The 19,056-nt window shown below is 32.7% G+C and overlaps 1 protein-coding gene across 2 annotated transcripts; it reads right to left on the bottom strand.

Annotated features, from left to right (window-relative positions):
- Nucleotides 1-875: 875 nt before the first annotated feature.
- On the bottom strand, nt 876-17,897 carry LOC117112842. Of its 2 annotated transcripts, XM_033256034.1 has the most exons (3): nt 17,828-17,897; nt 14,799-16,532; nt 876-3,899 (listed from the first exon to the last, which is right to left on the bottom strand). In XM_033256034.1, exon 2 carries the CDS (start codon nt 16,390-16,392, stop codon nt 14,815-14,817), a length of 1,578 nt encoding a protein of 525 aa, XP_033111925.1. In that variant the 5' UTR covers nt 16,393-16,532; nt 17,828-17,897; the 3' UTR covers nt 876-3,899; nt 14,799-14,814. The 2 variants fall into 2 exon arrangements, with proteins under 2 accessions (XP_033111925.1, XP_033111924.1); XM_033256033.1 differs by lacking the exon at nt 876-3,899 and having other exon boundaries at nt 14,268-16,532.
- Nucleotides 17,898-19,056: the final 1,159 nt, after the last annotated feature.

The following is a 19,056-nucleotide window of genomic DNA, read 5'->3' as shown; positions in this document are numbered from 1 at the left end:
TGAAAAAAGGCAATTAATTGGATGTGTCAATACAGATTTACTGTGTAAAAACATCAGATGATGGCAAACATTTTCATTATGTTTTTAAAGGGAAATTGATTAGGATTTTATAAATCAGTTTTAAAAATATTGTAACTGTGGCTAGCCAAAGTACTCAGCTGTAACAAATGCTTGGTAGTTGCTTGTTACCATGAAATAGCGACATAGTACTTTTAATGAAGTTTATGTATACTTACGTTTCTTTTTCTGTTGGGTTGGAATTGATTTGCTTGTCGTAAACCTCTTGACTTTGTGATACTGTACTTAATGTAAATATTACACTATGTACTTCCTTTGTCAACTCAACCAAGGGAAGTATTATAAAATCAATTAAAAACTGAGAATGTATTTTTTTTTGTACAAGTAATAGATGCCAGCTTAAAAAAAGTTTCAAATTAAAATATAGTTGAATTGATTGACACAATGCAAATTAACTTTATACAGTACTTGCCTTGCACGCTTGTAAAGTTCACAGGAGAGTTTATACTGTAGGCCTACGGCTTAGTATAACCCCGATTGTGCTTTTAGACCACAGTAATTAGCAATCAAAATAACATTATTTGGATAGGCAATTATATTTTTGTTTGCAATAATCATCATCACCGGGCAACAGGCTCGTAAAACAAGGTTGAAGAGGAGTCTTACCTAAAGAGAAATGTATCCATATTAACATAATTTACATAATAAAAAAATAATAATAATAATAGTAAATCAGTATTTATATAGCGCCTCACATTGAAGTTTCTTTTAAAGTGCATATTTTACAGTTCCTCAGTCCCTTAGCATTTTATTTGCACCTTCATTGTCTTCCATTGATGTACGGTATTATGATCTATTCAAGATGATAACCACAGTAGTTTATGAAGCAATATTAAATAAAATTCAGAATACAGTGCTTTTAAAAAACTGTATTTATTCATTTTATAAGCAATTTGAGACATCAAACATTTTACACACCAGTATTACTATTTATTACCACATAATACGTAGCACACTTTTCATGATAAATTATGTTTTAATTACATGAGATAAAATGTTACATGTGATGTGCTAGATAAATACTATAGGCTGTTGAATTCACCGTCATTTTCACATGATTAAATTGTAACCTTGTTAAAAGTCTGTATTATTAGTTGACAGGCAGTAACATTGTGCAAAATCATACAGTGCAAGATAAGATGCTCGCTATGAGCATACACACCGATTTATGTGGTGTTGCCCGCTTCACGCTAGACATATGCTAATTTTACACAAATGCGCCTGCACACATACACAACGTAGCAGGCAATGCTTGCTCAATTTTTACATCTTCCATGTGACATTTTGTCTTGTGCGAATCAGAAACATAATTTATATTGAAATGAAAGAATATACATAATTTTCAGTGTTCAATATTTACAGTATGAACTATTTCTAATTAACATTTGTTGAACATTCTTACAAGGAAGTATGTGGTATCATTATACAAAAAAAAAATCTTTGAATATTTCATCTACAATTTCCAAAATTCTACCAAAGGCTAATATGTAAAACACAGTGAATCAGCTATTATTGTTTTTTATATTAAAATCGTTGTTTTATTTAAATGTCACTTTATAGTCAAATAGGTAAAGGAATACAAATGGAAGTTTAAGCTAATTGGCATATCCCAAATTTGGAAATAGGACAGAGATTGAAATGTAATTGCTTATGTCCGCCATCATGGAAATTAATTGTCGGAGATACAAAATTAATTATTTTTGACTTTGTACAAATTTATTCACTTAAATGATAGGCACAAACAACTATGTTTACAAGTAATTTGATATCATAAAATAACAGTTTTGAATACTAAAATGCACCATTTGGATTCTAACTGAACCCTGTACTCTATATTTGACCCATGCTGTAGTACAGGTGCCACCATGTTTATGTAGTGACCTCTACCAACTAAAATACCAAAAGGGGGGGGCCGGCGCCTGGCCGCCCCCCCCCCCTAAAAATGCCCCTGTTGGCAATATTGTAATTGCAAGTGAAAGGCATATCAACATTGTTGGTGTATTTGTTAAAAATAAAACGATATATGTTATGTTTTGTTTGGTTTAGTTTTGTTTTTTTTCTTCTTCTATAATCCTGTCTAAAGCAAGATATTTTTTGGCTTGTATTTTTTAAGAATGCAGTGGAAGAATCAAGAGATTTTTGGGCTTGTATTTTTAAAGAATGCAAGTTGAGCCAAAAACGAAGGGTTTGCATATAGTTGTGAGTCTTAATATATAAGTCTGTTATATTATCTTTCAAGTACTGCATTGTACGCACATGCCTGCTTCACATTAAATTTCATCAATGGCTGCTATTTTTCTTGATCCATTTTGGATTTCTAGCATTCCATGTTCCTTCATTGACCTTATCAAGTGATTGGTGAGTCTCATTCTCATTTTCTATATACCCCAAATCATCAGATGTTTCAACCTTGTTGCATGTCTGCGATGTAGCAGGCCTGTCATTTTTTTATTCATATTTATATCATCGACAAAATCATCAATTACTTTGTAGGCCTTGTTTGCTTCATCAGGCTGTATTTTATCTTTGTGGGGCATGGTAACATTATTAATAGTTGGTGTCAGTTCATAAGTATTGGTGTCTGCTGATTGGTAGATGTAATTTTCTTTCATAACACTATCTTCCGAGGACTGCTTAAAATTGATGTCTTTCCATCATGCTACTTTTTTATGTGTGTTCTATTTGGTCAGTCTCAAAGTATTCATTTTCATTTGTCGGTGGTGATTTCATTGCAGAATTTTGTTTCAATTTGATATTCCTTCTTACAAAATATAAAATTACGATTACCAGAAATAGTATTATTGAAGCTGCTACTGGGATTATGACTATTAATGGTGTTTCCTTGTCTTCTTTTGCTGCTGCTGTTGCTATTTTTGAAGAGATTTCAGTGCCTTCTGGGCTTGTTTGGACTTCTGGGCTTGTTTGAATCATGGTGACTTGTGAATTTTCTGCATCAATGTATTTGGTAGTGGAATTTGATTGTGGGGATACCTCAGTTCTTTGTGGTAATATTGTACTATGTGCCTGCATCATAGAACATTGTAGTATCCATCCTACCCCAGGTAAATTGAGTAAACATTCAAGATCCTGTGGATTGACTTCTGCTGAGTTGTATGTGTAAGTCATTGTACAAATATCAGATACCGGTATGCAATCTCCTGCTCTGTGAACACTCTTGCGATCAATTCGCCATATTACTTGATACTCTTGAACATTTTGATAGGAACAAGAAGCAACTGATGTGCTGCCATTAATTTGAAAGATTGTACATTTTGGCTGGTAGACTTGCAGTTTATAAATTTGTAATTCCTGGAAAACATTGTCATCATTCTTTGACACTAACCTGCATTCATAGTTTGCTGCAAGAAGTAGCCAGAGATTGAGGTCATAATCAGGTATCATAATGAACAAAGTGTAGTCTGCATCTGTTCCAGTTATAGAAAAGAATACCCTCATAGACCTAAGCGATCCTTCAAGCATTTGTTTTCCTGAACTGATGTATTTATTATGACCCCACCACTTAACTGTATGTTGGTCATTCATCTGGTCAACCATACAAGGCAGAGATACATTCTGTCCAGGTACGACATCGATGGTCAATCCTCTCACCATATATGTAGATGTGTACAACAAGAGAACCATACTCCACAAATGGTTATTATAACTCATATTTAAAGTTTTTGCAGATCAATCAAATTATGTAATTCTCTTGAAAGATGTATTGTCTTTTCTTCTACTATTATCTGTCTTTTCTTATGTCTTGCAAATGAATATATCCTTTATTTTAATCTATGATTCACTTATAAACTGCATGGTAAAACCTGTTTGAGTAAAATAAAATAAAAATATAATTAAAATTCAACTTCCTTATTGCCATTGTTATAAATATTTAGATTGTGTAAGATTTTATGGTTATCAGTGTGCAGTCAGTGATAATTTAAAGAAATATCATTTATGCAGGGGAAGATTTAGAGGTTGGGAGGGGTGTCAGGCTGGCTGCGGCCCCTTTTTTGGAAAGTTAAAAAAAAAAGAAAGAAAGAAAAAGAAATAATTGATCGCCCAAAATGCCACAGAGGTTATTTTCGAGCTAGGGCGGTGTTTTCATGATCGTCCCCATCTTTCAGACATCTCCGGATTTATGTGTATTTCATTTATGTTCCTCGTTATTGGCATTTGCACTGTTGTGTGAAATGAAATATAATAATAAAATGAAATATAATAATAAAATAAAATAAAATATCTGATCATAATGTGTTTCAGATGATGATGATCTTGGCAAAACAAATGTGGCAAAGAAAAGCCAAACCAGTCACTCATCGCAAAAATCAATTTTTAATTATTAGCACAGTTTTAAACTGAGAGCTATAAAATGGTAGAAAAATCATTTAAATCCGACATTTTATTATAATTTACAGGAGTTTGAATATACAGCGCCACCAATGAGTAAGTTAATTTTGAGACAGAAATAAGGGACTTAAATAATAATAAATAAGAATCATGTAATCTTATATTCCGTATTTGGATAAATGTGCAGACCGAAATAAATGATTTCAGCCAATCATTTGCTCACATTCTCAAAGTCACAAACTTGTACAGTAACTGAGTCGCGTCTTGCGTTGACTAGTTAGGCTGACTAATAAATAGTCTCTTTTATAAAACGGAGCTAAAATATATAGAATAGACCCTAAGAAGAGTGGGCAATGGCAAAGATGAATTAAGCTTAGGCTAGATGGCTCATATTACAGCCTACAACACAACATTCCGGGAGGATGGCCTGAGGTTTGGCAAAGTGCGAGCCAGCGAGTCATCCAGCGAGGCATAAAATTCATGCAAGCCTTGACGGTAATTAATGTGGGACGTGTACCAAAGGAACATTTATTTTCTTCTACAAAGTATTTATTTAATTAATTTGAATATTTTGATAAAAGGTGACACTTGAGTGTTGTAAAAAGCTTTTCTTAGATGCAGATATCTTCATATTTACAGGTAGGTTATTTCCAGAATTTGGTCCACTGAATCTAATATTGTGTTGAAAAGAAGCTTTTTTATGTGTGTGAATAGAGGTTAATACTAATTCTAGTAGTGTAATTATGTAAGTAGGAGTTTGGATGAAAAATTTGGATAAAAAAAATTTGTGGGGTATTTAGATAATTTATTGACACACAAAAGTCCCTGCTAATAAACACTTGTACAATTTATAAAACAATTACAATAATGAATTAACTACTTTTAACATTATTATTTTGATATTAAAAAGACAATTTCCAGCTATCCAGACAAGACTTCAAATAGACCTATAATGTATGACTAGGCTAATATTCATTTTTCACTCCACTGCCCATTCGCCCCATGCATGGAGGGAGGACCTTATTTATTTTTCATAAAATAAACATAAATAGCAACGAAAATTTTAAAAACATGAAACCAAACACAATTGAAATAGTAAACGTCATCATTTAAAATGTATAAAAGAATAATAATAATTCATGGGCTAACACCTTGTGATCCATCATGTTTTAAAAAACAATTTTTATATAGTACTTATTCAAATAAATGCCCTGCTTTGAACAAACACCCCTTGAATAGATGCCCCTCCCCCTTCCCAAGAAAAATTTTTCTTCGAATTATCTCTGAATAACTATGGACAGATGAAATGGGAGTAACATCACTTTCAACAATGAATTAATTATAAATATTTTACCCTAGTGGAATTAAATTAACTGCTAATTAAAACAAAGTTCTAGATGCTGTCTTTGTTTAGTACAGGATTTTGATTCATTTAAAAAAAAATACAATTGAATCTTATTCAATAAATGTACTGTACTTCTCATACTTTAAAGACAAAATAACTTGATAGTATATTCAGATTTTGTGTACTGATTGTAAACAGTAACTAGGATGTTCATAATAACTAGAAAATACAATAAATAAAATTATCATTACATATCTTTTCCTTTTTTTCTTTATTATTAAAAAAGATTAAATATAAATATGTTTCTCTTGAATAAAAACAGGCCTTTATCGGCTATTTTAGTCATTTAGCTAATCAAATCAATGCATTCAGGGTGTGGTGAAATGATGGGAGAGGACTATGGAGCTATCATGTGTGGCACATTTTTAGGGAGTCTGTACAGATAATAGTTCACAAGTTTTGGTTATGGTAATCCTCAAAAGCATAGAATAATCCTATGGAGTACTACACTGTTACATCAAGATACCATGTGAAACTACTCCATTGCTATTAGCGACACCAAAATGCGTTCAACCGAAACCATTGTCTCCACTGACAAAACATTGATCACAATTTATAACGTACTTATTAAGATGTTGTATCTTAATTTTTCTTTGTAAATTTAATTTGATGATTAAATTTTGATGGTAAATTATTAGGTTTAGAAAGCCTATTCCTGAAAGCTTATTCTAAACCATTAAGATTATGAAGTCATTCAGGCATAATGTATGGTAACCAATGTCTGGTTGACAACAAAGTGCGCCACCTGGTGTTGTGACAACACAACTTTTGTACTCTATACTATTTTAATATTCTATTCATTTATTATTTATTTATTTATTTATTAATCTATCATAATAAGTCTGAGAACAATAATATCCATTATTATGCAGGTGGGTATGATTCGGAATTCAACCCCCCTCTTTGTCGGTTGCCCTCTCCTTGGCCGTCCCATGGCAAAACAACGTAACTACTTTAATTTACGTTTTTCTTTTGAACGGCCGCCCTGTTGGTTTCGTGGTTGGCGAGGCCTTGTCGCAACTGTTATTAGACTGCCAGTGATATGGCTGGGCTGGGTTGAATTAAGTCGCTTTTTCATAGAATGAAATGGTTTGATTTTAGTATTACTCGATGAGAAGGTCATATGAACATCATAATTTATATTAAAATACTGTATGGTCATTGTCACTTCTACGAAGTTTTAGCATGTTTTAAGGTGCCTCGCACTTTAGTAAAATTATCAATACTGCGGTTATACTTTCCTGCCTCTCATGAATTGCATTTGACGTGGTCACGATGGTAGATGGCTTGCATGAATCACATGCCTCACTGACTCGCAGTTCGTAAAAAAAAAAAAAATACCCGGATGGTCTAGGCCTCTTAAACTGGAGTGTAACTACACTAGTAATAGTAGTAGTAGAGATAGTCCTGGTGGGACTACTTTTTAAGTTCTTACCTAATAATACAGTACCATTTTAACAATGTTTTACAGTGCTCTAGGCCTAAATCTGTGTACTTAGCAGTGAGCAGGTTTATCTGTAAGTTAGTACTCGGTTATCAATATCAGTCCATTGAGTCGTTAGCAGGCCAAGAACTAATTTACTAACTAAATTATTTCAAGTAGGTACGCAAAAGGTAGCTTCCTAGCTTATTTGTTGAGATACCTCACATCTTCAATTTGAAAATTACCAAGATTACTTTTGAATTATAATTGTTTTTTGTAATTGTATATAATTAAATAATCAAATGCTCATATAAATTATATTTTTGTAATCATTGAACTTGTATATCTGAATATTTATATTTTTTAATCGAATAGTGCCTTTTAAATTTTTTAAATGATAAATAATGAAGTATTGTATATTATATTAATGAATTTAAATTTGATGATGTAATTTTTACATAACTAAAGCTTTGTTCTACCTTATTAATTATTTTAGAATTCTCATTTCAAGCTAATTGTTTATATTTTTCAGTATTGTACTTGTTTGCATTGTTTGCTTACTTTAGGCCATAACCTTCTTTTTGTAATTTTTCATTGTAGCATTTATTACTATTAAACAGGATCCCTTTTGGAAACAAGTAGAAATTCTTAAAGGGTTATCCTGAAATTTTTTAATTGTTGTTTATAACTCATTTTTACTTTTTTACTCTGTTTACCTGTGAGGATTTTGAAATAAATCAAATCAAATCATATATTAGTACTAAAATTATGTGTTTATGAGTAAATTAAAACAATTTTTACCATTAGAACAGATTGCAGCTGTGGTGCCCTTAAGTGAAGTTAAAGTAAATCTATTATTTTTGTAAGAAAAAGTTAATGAAAATATTAGCTCCTTTTCCTATTATATTATTTCAACATGAATAAACATATTTTAAAGCCTCATTCCTGGCGAAATTAGATTTTTTAAGAAAAATTTGATTTTTATATATGTTAAAAATATTTATTAATATATTCAGGAAATTGCTAGTTTAACTGAATTTAGAAATTCCTAAAAAAAATAATTGCAAAATAATTTGATTTTTTATGTTCCACACAAAATATAAATGCAAATGAATTGTTTGTTTGATTTTGCGATAGGACTATCGAAATATAGCAGGCACCGGAAACATTAGGTTAGCAACAATGCCTTACCTCAATTTAGGTTCTGTTATCAGACAAAAACGACGTACATGATATTTTCTATTGCTAGTATTGACACTTGTGAAATATAATATTTTATTGGAATTATTTGTACAAAAACTATTATTTTATTTTAGGATGAATTAAAGGGCAAGATAAAAAATAAAGAATGTGGCGGGTTCACAAAACAATTACTCTGCCTACCTCGGACGCTTGACTGTATAATGTCACACACAAAAAGCAACTGGCGGCGAGAGCATTCCAGTGGATGCAATCTACAACCTCTGAATTTGTCTAGTAACGAAGAATTTTTTGAGAAATGTCTCCTATGAGAAATAGTCTCACCTTCTAATTTTTGTTTTCTCTAGCAAAAAATTCAAAATTTTTTCCAATCTGCATTTATTTACGGTTTATAATAATTAGAGTATGCATACTGGTATGCACTATTTCTGAAAACATTTTTTTGTGTCTACTGCCCCCAATGGGGGCGTAGACACTAAGTCATGATGTAGCAATTAAAGATGGCAGAAAAGGGTAAATCTGGTTTAGGCATGATGGGTACTACTACCACGAGGTAGGGGGCGCTCTATTGACAATTGAATAGCATTCGGAACCCAAACAAAATTGCGTTTGAAACTCGAACACGCGTTATAGAGACGCAGCACGCGTTTGCCATGAACGCCTGTTACCGTCATTTGAAGGACGCCCTCTAGAACATGGTAGTACTCTTCGTGATCAACGACATAACATGGTAACTCCAAGAGTTACTCATTTTTAAAGTGTTTTTAGTGTAATATAGTAGTAGGCCTATACAGAATATTGTATGAAAGAAATTTTCATGGAAAATCCAGATACACTACAATAATACACACATCTGCATATTGAAGAACATACAGTACTAAGATAAAATTTTAAAAACAAAAACTCCTCTTAAACTCTTAATACTGTTCATTAAGAAGGAATCTTTATTCTCTCACGCTCTTAAACTCTTACTACGATATGACCAATAATACACAACAGTCGATTTTGTTAAGAATTCCAGTGAATAAAAAAAAAACTGTTTGTCATTAATTATGTTGTTAAACAGACGACATCGTGAATCGTTGCCTTTATCAACAACTATTATTATTAATTGTATCATAACAAAATAACACACAGGACACAAGTTACAGCATTATATTTGGTTTCAAACTCATAATATTCACAACCATTAATTGATCGACTAATAAAAGAGATACAAGATTTTACCACCTTGATCTTCTTGAATTTCTACAATGACGTAGGCCTACAATTTATATTTCTGTACATATATATTTAATTTTCATATAAACCGGAAAATTGTTAGTACAGTTAACAAAATAATTCAGATACCTGTGGATATACCAGCATATCCATGAAAGTATCAAGTTTATTCCCAGTTGCATTGTTCCGAAATAAAGACAGGCTCTGTCCTTTGTCTGGCTGATAAACAACACAGACCAATTTGTTGAACGTAAAAATCATTAGGCAGTTCGTTGAAACCATGAATTACTCAATGCCGTAACGGTTGACTGCGTATGGCTGGTCCTATTACTAGCTAATTAACTGCGTGTCACACGATTTTCATATGCGGAAAAAATGTGTGCGGAGGGCTAATGTTTTCTGGATGGTACTGTACTAAGATAAAATTTTAAAAACAAAAACTCCTGTATAAGGCAGTAGACTATTTTTTTGTTAGGTTGTTAGTGCAAATATGCCACACAGTGGCAGCTGTAGGATATATTTTGGGGGCTAAGCTGTCTAAGAGGAGGACTAGAGATCATATGCCCGCGCAGAGGGAGGGTTTGAGATTTTTTTTTTAATAGGGACATCTGGATGGCCGGAATTGGCACTCGAACTGTGAGAAACACATGACTTGGTGTAGGCCTATTTAAAAAATTTTCTTTTGGCGTTTGAGCCCATGTAGACGTTACTTTTAGGATTTTCCAGTTGGGTTTGTGATTGATGAGTCCAGTAGTTTTTTTAAACCACTGAGGTAATTAATTGGGTATGCCTGGTCACTCCCAGGGTACTTGGGCTGGATAGTGACAAGTTACCACATATCCACCAACAACTGAATGAAGTTCACCCACGACTCCATGGAAAAATGATTAATGGGTTTATACACACTAGAGAGTACTTATGGGCACTTAGTTTAACCTTTTGTTGTTATACACTCTGATTTTGACAGTTTGGTAAATGATAAAATCCTCAGTTTTAGAGGATTCAAGAAGTAACGCTAACGTGGGCTCCCAATGCTTAATGTTTTTTTTTTTGCTTCAACCCGCCAAGCTCTGGTTGGGATGGGGAGGGGAAATTGACCTGCCCAATGGAGGGGCTTAAGCCCCCTCCCTCCCATCTGCTGGCGCCCTGGCAACTAATGATGCATTATTGTCTTATTATGAACAATACTGAAAAACAAACGCAAAATGAATAATAAAAAGTATGTAGCAACATACAACACCTTTTTGACAAAGACCTTCACAAATAAATTTAACAATAATGAAGCAGTATTCTTAAATCTGAATACCATTGACTTAAGCCTACAGTACTCTTGGTCCAGAAACTATATTATACGTAGTTAAACAACCCTAGACTAGCTAGCACTGCAGGCTTACTGTACAGCTCTATTTACATACCATCTATGCCACACAGAACTCATCATAACCAGCTTTTAATAGAAGCTATTTTGCACTGAGTATGCTCCATGCACTAAAAATATTTGCTATTAATTTCAGCATTATTTCCTACTGTATGATTAGCCCACATTTGCGTATTGAATAAAATATATATTTTGAGAAAATATTTCGTACAAACCTATATTCTGATCATCACTGCAACTGGACGCATGTAAATTCCTATACTGGGTCAAGTTTGTTATTGATTGAACACTCATTACAGCTGATGGAGAATTTGAGATTAATAATATTGATCCATTATTCTAACTCGCCTGAGAAGCAAAAATTTACGTATATGCTCTCTAACAGCAACCTTTGTTTTCATGTTGATAAATTTGCTTATATGATTTTGGAAAAAACGTAAGGGTTTTTATTTAACCTTAATTAGCACTACAGTATTATATATTTTGTGTGTTTACACTGTACTCTACTTTTTAATTGTCTTATTATGAACAATACTGAAAAACAAACGCAAAATGAATAATAAAAAGTAGGTAGCAACATACAACACCTTTTTGACAAAGACCTTCACAAATAAATTTAACAATAATGAAGCAGTATTCTTAAATCTGAATACCATTGACTTAAGCCTACAGTACTCTTGGTCCAGAAACTATATTATACGTAGTTAAACAACCCTAGACTAGCTAGCACTGCAGGCTTACTGTACAGCTCTATTTACATACCATCTATGCCACACAGAACTCATCATAACCAGCTTTTAATAGAAGCTATTTTGCACTGAGTATGCTCCATGCACTAAAAATATTTGCTATTAATTTCAGCATTATTTCCTACTGTATGATTAGCCCACATTTTCATATTGAATAAAATATATATTTTGAGAAAATATTTCGTACAAACCTATATTCTGATCATCACTGCAACTGGACGCATGTAAATTCTTATACTGGGTCAGGTTTGTTATTGATTGAACACTCATTACAGCTGATGGGGAATTTGAGATTAATAATATTGATCCATTATTCTAACTTGCCTGAGAAGCAAAGATTTACGTATATGCTCTCTAACGGCAACCTTTGTTTTCATGTTGATAAATTTGCTTATATGATTTTGGAAAAAAAGTAAGGGTTTTTATTTAATCTTAATTAGCACTACAGTATTATATATTTTGTGTGTTTACACTGTACTCTACTTTTTAATTGTACTATTATATTTTGTCTCTCGTAAGCCAGGTATGGCTGGCCTTTGTTAGAGGGTGAGACGTTAATAAATACTTTACTACTTTACTGTATGATGACATCATTGAAAGTGTGCTTAGTAAGTTGTAACTGTAGTTTTCTTATTGTGTGGTTATATTTTAAAGGTACATGGCTCGTAGCCTATGGTGAATTCGATCAAGAACTCTCACACCCTACAACCTATACTGCATATTTATTAGTACTGTAATGTCAATTGTATAATTAAACAGATAGTTGAATATTTTTACATTTTCTGAAATTGAAGTACACACCACATATAGATACTAATAATTACAAATCCAATCAGATGTTGATAATATTTGTTAAAGAGCATAAAGTAAGCACTTTAAAAGTTGGCCTAATTTATTCATTTTTTTTTCAAAAGATAACATTAATTGTATTTCATATATAAAATTTAAGTATCAAAATTTGAAAACCATTTCATGACAATTCAGAATTTCATATTTAATTTGATACCAAATTTGGTAGGATATCACTATTTTAAAAATTTAGGTGCCATGTCCTGATTTGCATGGAATTGTCTGGAAGCAACATCATTCTCAACCGATTGTATAATGTTTACCTAAAATAGAATTACATTTATTCTAATTCTAACCTGGTTAGGATTAACAAGTCTTTATAATCATGCAATAACACTTTATTATGTGTTGTAGATTCACACTTATTGTGAAATAAAGGATGTTTATTAGAGTATATACATATCCATTTTACAAAAAAATAATAAACGCCTCCCTTTATTGAACGCCCACCTCAAAAACCATTCAACAATAATCACCCCAGGTGTTTATACAATTAAATACAGTATTTTTTTTATTTAAATTTATATTGATTATTTAACATGTGTTGACAGGTTGTGACTAAATCCTAAGTGCTATGTATTTAAAATTATTGAAGTCCACATTTAAATTTAGTAAAATATCAGGTGCAAAATTAACGACAACCAAACTTGTATCTGAACTGGTTCTAGCTACAGTTTTACTTTGCCTACTACTTCCTTGTTGGGCCCAGTAGGTTGATAAAAATGCTACTGATCCCTTTGAAAGTTTGTTGACCAATGATATTGTACATGTTGTTTTGTCTGTCAATTATATTTTCCAAACAGTTTGATGTTTGTGTTGTGATTCATATTCTAAATATAATGGTAATTCAACATAAAGTGCAGATCTTTTACTTCTCACATTCCATGTTAAACTCATTGTAATAGTCAATACACTACTCTTTTAACTTTGAAATTAAATATATCACATCATTTCTATTTTATTCAACTTTTATACTGGAGAGTACAATGTTATGATTGGATTGGATTGGATTTATTCAGTGTAAACACCAAGGATAGGCCACGAAAGTCTAGAAGAAGACTTATTTCCAGTGGGGTCCTTCTGGTGGTGATTGGGCAGTACACCGGGAGACAATCCCCTACTCTTTTCCATATAGTGTACTGCGTTCTTTAACGTGCACATGGGCCATCAATGCACACAAGACCAACGGCTTAAACGTCTCATCCGAAAGACGGTGCGCCATTATAACTTGTGTATTTCAGCCCTCCAGCTGAAATACAAGGAGAGGCAGCGATGGGAATTGAACCGGGGACTTAGAGATCTCCAGGGTTCAGCGCACACACAGCGGCTACCACCAGATTGGCCGACTGAGCTAAGGTACTCTCGATAGATATATGAGAGATATTTGGAAATTCTCTTTTAAGTACCTTAAAATTTACATTTGGCACTGCTTATATGTTTTAAAAATTGATTAATAGATTGGTTGATTAGTGGTTCCATTGTACAAACTTGTCTTAACCTATTTATAGGCGGATTCAACTTGTCTAGAGTGCCATATTTCTGGCAAGGTGTTATAATCATAAAATTTCAACCTCAGCCCTAACCCCAACCACAGTGGCACTATAAGGTGGTCTAGACTCTATCTCGCTCTCTGTCAAAATACCTCCCTGGGCCCCCTCTATTTCAAATTCCTGGATCCGCCACTGCTATTTTTTTCAGTATAAATATGTGCCTGTTAATTGTGGGTTGTTCTGTATGGGTTTTAATTTTCTAATTAATTCATTTCTTTTTTATTTTGGCTAGCCCTACATAAGTTTTGCTTTATAATTATAGTATTATGTTTCTGATATAAAAGGTGCAGTTAAACTTAAATTTATGTAATTTTCCGCTCATGTCGACAATACTGTATATGGACTATTTTGTGGATAATTGAACATAATTATAAGTTCATGACATAATAACATATTTTAATGAACACATTTTGCATCATTTATTCATTCAGTCTCATAATGAGGTGCTAATGATGATGTCTGGACAATCTCCCGTAACTAGTCACAGTCATTTTGCATACAATTATCATAAGCAAAGCATATGGAGAAAGTTGAAAAACAACACATACATACAAAGTTCATTTACCACAGGCATTAAAAACTGGTTTTGTATAAATACCTTTATAAAATTAAATTTATGCATCTCTTTCAAGCACATCATAGTGAACATCATTTTGCTCAGTAGCTTGTGTTCCTCCCGATCCTTCCTGGATTATGCCGGCATTCCTTGTTCTTTCATTGACCTCATCAAGTGATTGGTAAGCCTCGTTTTCATTTTCTATATACCCCAAATCATCAGATGTTTCAACCTTGTTCTGTGTCTGCAATGTAGTAAGCCTGTCACTTTTCTTATTCCTACTTTTTTTATCTATTATTTCATTAATTTCTACATAAGCTTTGTCCGTTTGCCCTGTGTTAGCCTTGCGGCTTAATCTCATGGCAACATTATCTCCTTCAATATTTCTATTCTGTTCATCAGCATTGGTGTCTGCTGATTGGTAGATGCAATTATCTTCCATCTCACTATCCACAGAAGATTGTTCAAAATTGATGTTATGTTTTTGTGCTGTATGTCTTTCCATCATGCTAATTTTTTGTGTGTTTTTCTTTTCGTCATTTTCAAGGTATACATTTTTATCAGCTGATTGTGATTTTCTTGAAGAATTTTGTTTAACTTTGAAGCTTCTTCTTACAAAATATAGTAAAATAATTAGAAACATTATTATTACAGCAGCTCCGGACAATATGACTATTAAATATATTGCAATGCCTCCTGTTGTAGTTGACGTGGTTGAAGAGATGGCAATTCTTTCTAGGACTGTTGTAGTCATGATTGTTGAGGTGTTTTGTATGTTTGTAGTGACTGTAGATATCATGATGGTTGGGGTGGTTTTTGTGTTTATAATGATTGTCTTTAAAGGAAAAGCACTTTTGTTGGTGGTTGACTTTGTGGAACTGGTTAGTGAATTTTCTGTGGCAAGGTTCAAGGTTGGGGAGGTTGAGGTTGGGGAAGATGAGATTGGAGATGAGGCTGAGGTTAGCGATTCTTCAGTGGTTTCTTGTGGTAATTTTGTAATGTAGTTCTGCATTGAACATATTGTTCTTGACAATTCTTTCTCAGATATTGTGACACTACACACAAGATCTTGTGCAATAACTTCACTTGGGCTGTATGTGTAATTCAGTGTACAGGTATCAGATGTGCAGTGGTTCATCTCTGGATTGTCACTATTGTCAATAAGCAATTTTACTTGAAACTCTGGAATATTTTGATAGGAACATGAAGCAACTGCTATGCTACTATTAATATGGTAGATTGTGCATTCTGGCTGGTAGATTTGTAGCTCATAACTTTCAATAGTCGTGACATCTTCATCATTTCCTGGCACTAACCTACATTCATAGGTTTCTGCAAGATATGGCCAGATATTTTTGTCATCAGGTATCATAATGAATAAACTGTAGTCGTTACCTGTACCAATTGCACAGTATTCCTTCAGTGTGTTGAATATTTCAAGAAAATCTTTTCCAGAACTTATGTAACCATTATGACCCCACCATTTAATAGTTTTTTGGTCATTCACAGCCATACAAGGCAGAGATACATTCATTCCAGGTACAGAACTAATGGGCTGTCCTCTCACCACACAAGTAGGCGTTTCCGACATGTACATCAAGAGGACTATACTCCACAACGAGATATTATAGCTCATATTTATAGTTCTTGCAGACCAATGAATTAAGAAGTGATGTATATATCTTCCGTTCTGTTATTAATTTATGTCTGTCTTCTTAAGACTTTCAGATGATTATAACTATACTAATACAGTTTGGTTATAAACTGCATTGTAACCTGTTGAAAGAATAATTTGATAAAGATTTTTAAATAGATTTCTGAAAGTAAGTACCATACTTTGTTTCTTTAGTTTTCACAAAAAAAGAAATTTGTCATCTATACAAATTATTTTTTTTGATAATTTCTTAATATCTTGATTGAAATGTAATACAATAGATCCTTAAATCTATTTTTATTTTATTGAAAAAGTCTATTAATCTAAAAATCAGATCTCAAAAGCCACATGTACAGTTGACTCTTCTATTATCACACCAAGTTACATATTCAACTTAGAAATTATTTTACCCAGCTCATTTGTGATGTTCTGACCTATTTTCATTTTAATTTTTTTTTAAATTTCAATAAACACTTGGAAAATATTACATTTTTAAAATAAACTTAATGATGATCTACAGTGGAACCCAAAATTTAAAGTATTTTATATATTTATTATTTGTTTATTTATTTTTTTCTTTCTTTATACTGTAGGCACTTTCAGTACTATAGTACTGATTTTCAAAGTGGGACAGTGACAAAAAACATAAAAATACAGTGTTATAAACAATTAATCAATGATAAAAAAAAAAATAATAATAAAAAAGAGAAAGTCATTGATTTAATGATGAACTACGGTGGAACCCAAAGTATTTTATTTTATTATATTTATTTATTTATTCATTCATTTATTCATTTATTCATTCATTCATTCATTCATTCATTCATTCATTCTTTCATTCTTTATACTGTAGGCCCTTTCAGTACTATAGTACTGATTTTTAAAGCAGTACAGTGACGAGAAGCATAAAAATACAGTGTTAATAAACAATGAATCAATGATTAAAAAAAATTGAAAGAGAGTCATTGATTTAAAACATTATTTTAAATGATTTTAGAATGAAAATATTGACATTTCTTGAAAATTAATTTTTATGTGGTGGTTCATTCCAACTTTTGAATGATATTTGAGAATAGGTAGCAAAGTTGCAGCTACAGGCTGAAATAGGGCCAAGACTAAGAAAACTAAATATTAAAATTTTTGTAACCATTGCCCTACACAACATGTACTTAATTTAGTTTGGTATTTTGGTCCCAAGATGTATATAAATTGGAGGTTTGGCTGTGCCTACCTTCCTTTTCAGAGAGTAGGGCTTTGATGGACAAGTATACCAACCACTTTTAAGGAAACCAAACTTCCTTAAATTAAGGTTTATAAAGATGAATGTGATATGTGTTTCCATGTTGGCTAATGATGATAAACTAAGCATAGATTTATAAAAAATATATGAGTTAAAATTAATGTGAATTCAACTTACTGTACCGGCAATGGTTCCAACATGAAGCTACAGTTTTACCAGTGGACTTCTACTTCCTTATAGCATGAAGGTGTAAATAGACACTTGTGGGTTCTTAACATCTACTTAATGTTATGTTCCATGACCCATTAGTGTTGGTAGCCTATGAAAGAGTGTTCTTTCATGCATAACAAGTGTCAGGTGAGTGGAGTTGAACAGGGTGGCAAACCAATTCCTGTCATTGTTTCAGAATTTTTTCTCACAATCAAAAACAACTCCACTTCCTAAACCTCAAATTGAGATTTAGTTTGTGTGAAACATGGTGTGTACAGTTCTTGTGAAAAGGATTGTCACCTACAACAATAGGACACTATATTCGCTGTTGACAAGCATGTGTTGTGTGTCAAATAAATAAATGGAGTAGCTGTGATAAAGCTTATATGTTGCTCATTGGGTTCAAATCAATGCAATACTAGCATATTCTTTGTTTCTGGTTTTAAATTTAATATCCATTTGCATAGTAGAATAGTGGTTGGCGCGACGGTTGTAACTCGGACTCTCAACCTTGAGGTGAGAGGTTCTAAGCCCTTGCTGTGCAAGTGGCTTGTGCCCTTAAGCAAGACACATCTACGTTTGTCTCTCTCCACACGGGTACCGGCATATGCTGGGAAGGTAAAACAGACTGCAGTGTGGGAGGAGTGGTAACCACAATCACACTTGGAACATATGATAATTGCATGTGAGAGATGGTGGGTTGATGGTTATGTTAAAATGAGGGAACTTGATAGATTTGCTCGTAATGGATATATCTTTTAATGTGAGTTGTTGAAAGTACGGTTACAAGATAAGGGAGGATCATGTTAGGATGGGATGAAGTCAGGATATGTTTAAGGTTTATATAGGGGGATTTTTTAATTTTTTTTTTTTTTTTTTTTGTGACAGGTATTAATGGGTTTTCAGCACCTGGAAGTCTAGTTTAATAGATTAGGATAGCTACGGGGGTTATAGTCCGGTATAGGAGGGATGCATGTGGTTTTAGGGTTAGGTCTGTATTAAAGAATATCATGTCGGGATTTTGATCACGCTTTCTCAATGTTATGTTTGATGAATGATATCGAGTAATTGCTTTGGCTCAACTTGCAAATAGATAAATAAATGTCAGTACTCAAATATGAACATGTTATATTCTATGGTGCTATGCAGTAAACTTGATTTGTGTGTATATATATAGTTAGTGCTTATACACATCT

The sequence above is a fragment of the Anneissia japonica genome, unplaced genomic scaffold, assembly GCF_011630105.1.
Source record: "Anneissia japonica isolate Jap-2015-1 unplaced genomic scaffold, ASM1163010v1 scaffold172582_len1462937_cov174, whole genome shotgun sequence".
Lineage (NCBI taxonomy): Eukaryota > Metazoa > Echinodermata > Crinoidea > Comatulida > Comatulidae > Anneissia > Anneissia japonica.
The sequence above is the reverse complement of the archived record's forward strand: the minus strand, read 5'-3'. Positions and strand labels throughout refer to the sequence as shown.